Source organism: Sinocyclocheilus anshuiensis, unplaced genomic scaffold (genome assembly GCF_001515605.1).
Source record: "Sinocyclocheilus anshuiensis isolate Anshui unplaced genomic scaffold, SAMN03320099.WGS_v1.1 scaffold1826, whole genome shotgun sequence".
In the NCBI taxonomy this organism is placed as follows: domain Eukaryota; kingdom Metazoa; phylum Chordata; class Actinopteri; order Cypriniformes; family Cyprinidae; genus Sinocyclocheilus; species Sinocyclocheilus anshuiensis.
The window spans coordinates 417538-420501 of record NW_015542582.1 but is presented as its reverse complement, the minus strand read 5'-3'; the positions used below and the strand labels follow the sequence as shown (position 1 = coordinate 420501).

The window sequence follows — 2964 nt, the reverse complement described above, 5'->3', positions numbered from 1 at the left end:
TATTATTGTGCCATCTCAAAGAGGCACAAAATCACTTTCACGGACTTTTTCATTAACTGTTCCCTCCTGGTGGAATGAGCTGCCCAACTCAATCCCAGCAGCTGAGTCCTTAACCATCTTCAAGAAACGACTAAAACACATCTGTTCCACCTTTACTTGACCCTCTAACTCTAGCACTTTCTATTCTATTTTAATTCTACTTTATCTATATTTATCTTCTTTAAAAAAACAAAAACACTAGTTTTCTATTTTTTCTATTCTATCTACTTGTTTTTCTTTGTGTGTGTATATATATACACCTTGCTACGTGTACTGCGTTAGGCTAACCGAGACTTGTCATTTGCACTTATATATTGTTGCTCTTTTGTTAGTTTTGACTGCTTTTATTGTCCTCATTTGTAAGTCGCTTTGGATAAAGGCGTCTGCTAAATGACCAAATGTAATGTAAAAGTAAGGTTTTATTTCTAAAGGGGATTATTAGTTATTGATTACACCAAATGGTGTTATTGTTCTGTTGGAAAGTTATTGTTTTTCCAACAGTGTGATTATAAAAATGATCATGACTTTATAGTGAGGTCTGCTTTTAAAGTTTTTTATGATGTATTATAGTTTTATCATTTATTTACCTCATTTCCTCCTACAGCTTTAGTGAGGATGACAGCAGAGGAAACAGGAGGAGGCATACAAGCAACCGTCTGCAACCTGAGAAAAAGAGAGAAAAGTTAATAAATATTAACACATATAACTTTGCATTTAAAATCACATTTGTTTTCCTGTTTCCCACTGTATATACAGACAGGAGCGAGTAAAGCTCTACTATAATTACCCTGAGTCACTTCAGGAAATTTCAGTGAATGGTTGTGCTGTAGTGACTCATAATCTTAAATGTTATAAAAACATGAAAGTCTTTTCTGTCTGTGAAAGGCTGTGTGGAGGTTGCAGGTGAACACAACAACTCTCTTGCAGGAAAATAACTAAAAGCGCCAACACAGAAGACCTCTGAGATCCAGTTACACTCAGCACAAACCTACCATTCAGCCGAGCAGTGAACAGGTAGAGAGGGTGACTGTGTGCAAGGAGGAGGACTGAAAACACGCACACTCACCCTCTGAGAAGCCATTCGTTGATCGCTGTTAGGGCCAGAACTTTGAGAAGCAGCCAAATGGCGATGGGGAAAAATACTAGCGTGAATGTCTGGACGAAGAAATGCAACTTTACGTGCATCAATGCACTTGCTAGCTCCTGAAAACAGAGCAAAATAGACATTTGTTTTTAAAAACTATAAAAAAAAATAAAAAATAATTAAAAAAAAACAGGCACCATCATACCTCTGTTTTCAAAGACAAGCCGCTGTTAAAGAAAATAACAGATACTGCAACATAGGTGATTGTGATCTCTGGCCGAAGAGGACCTGAAAGAGAACAGACTTTAATGATCATGGGGAAATAATAGCATGAGGGTATTATGTATGTAAAATGGTATTTCCATTTTTTGAGACACTATGATAATGGGACTAGGGTAATAGCATGGCAATTTGGACAGGTAAGCATGGTTTTCTTCAATTTTTCATTGGCGTACAATATAAATACTATCGTATATGAACACGTTCGTTATTCAGTATCACATTATAACCATGTACATCATAGTGCCCTCAATGTACTGTTTTGTAAGGGAAGGGATAGTCAAACTACACAGAGATCCAGGTATTTCTGAAGTCAAAACAAACTGATATATTGTGATTGTTTTCTATATTAGATATTAATGTTGATGGAAAACAAACATACTGATGATTTTGGCTGTAACATTCCTGATCAATCCAACTTTCCCATAGAGAAATTCGAACCCAAATCTATCTATCTATCTATCTATCTATATAACCTTCAAACTTAAAGGCGGTTTAAACAACCAAACAAATCTTTATCAAGGCAATACTTAATGTTTTCCCTTACATATAAACAGGAAAAACAGACCGTAAAACAAACTGCTCTCTCCCCGAACAGGATTATTCAGATCCGGGTGTTGCAACGTGTCACAATAATGACAGCTAGCTACACTTAAAACAACCATCAACCTGTTGCCCAATCAAACCACAGCCATTATCATCCTATTAAGATCAACTTCATCATGAAACATGCATTAAGATTGAGACATCCAATACATCTGACCCCAACTCACATGATAACTACTTACACTTTATGTCAATGCACGAAAAATCAATCATTGAGCACTGCCTTGTTTTGTCATATTCATGCATATGAGTCATACCGACTATTTCCTAATGTTGATCACGGCAAAATGCTTAATTATCAATGCATTAACTGATTTTAACGTTTTTATAGACATTATCAGTCCATAAATGTGTCCAGTCTTTCTCACCTGCTTTCACTCCCACGGACGGCGCGAGCTTGGCGCACGTGATAACGAGCACTATACCGATGATAAACCATTCTTTACGCACGCGAGCGAACAGACCCATCGCCCATCAAACTGACGAGCATCCGAAACCGACAAGCCTCTCTCTTCCGGACACATGTGAGTTACCGTAACGACCGGAGTCCGAGCGCATGCACTTTGTGACTACATTAACATGAATATTAATAAGATCCAGAGACAAGCCCCGCCTCCTGCTCCAGGATTGGTTAGTAGAAGCTTCTTGCTTAAGCAGTCAGCGATTTGAGGTAGCAATAACAACCATGGTATGCTCATGAATATTTAGATAATTAATATTTAGCCTACTACTGTTGCGTTTAATAACCAAGTACGATTAGAATATAGAGTCTGCATTTGTATTTGATATTAATAAGCAATGGTTTATGAATATTAAATGCACCGTAATGGCTCGCATCAGAGTGTACACAGCATTGGAATGCATAGCTTTTCGGTAATCTCTTGCACCCACACATTTTCTGCATTGACTTGCTCATGGTTATTCTTTGATTTAAAACAAACCATTCTAGTACATAG

General features: G+C 37.3%; 1 protein-coding gene across 1 annotated transcript in view; it reads right to left on the bottom strand.

Moving 5' to 3' along the window:
• Positions 1-2549, bottom strand: part of LOC107694411 (sodium/bile acid cotransporter 7) — an 8247-nt gene extending 5698 nt beyond the window's left edge. Inside the window, exons 1-4 of the mRNA XM_016494099.1 lie at positions 2377-2549; positions 1329-1411; positions 1106-1242; positions 627-702 (exon numbers count right to left, since the gene is read on the bottom strand). Of these exons, the coding sequence (XP_016349585.1) occupies positions 627-702; positions 1106-1242; positions 1329-1411; positions 2377-2476 (396 nt within the window). The 5' untranslated portion in view covers positions 2477-2549. The remainder of the gene's footprint in view (positions 1-626; positions 703-1105; positions 1243-1328; positions 1412-2376) is intronic.
• Positions 2550-2964: the final 415 nt, after the last annotated feature.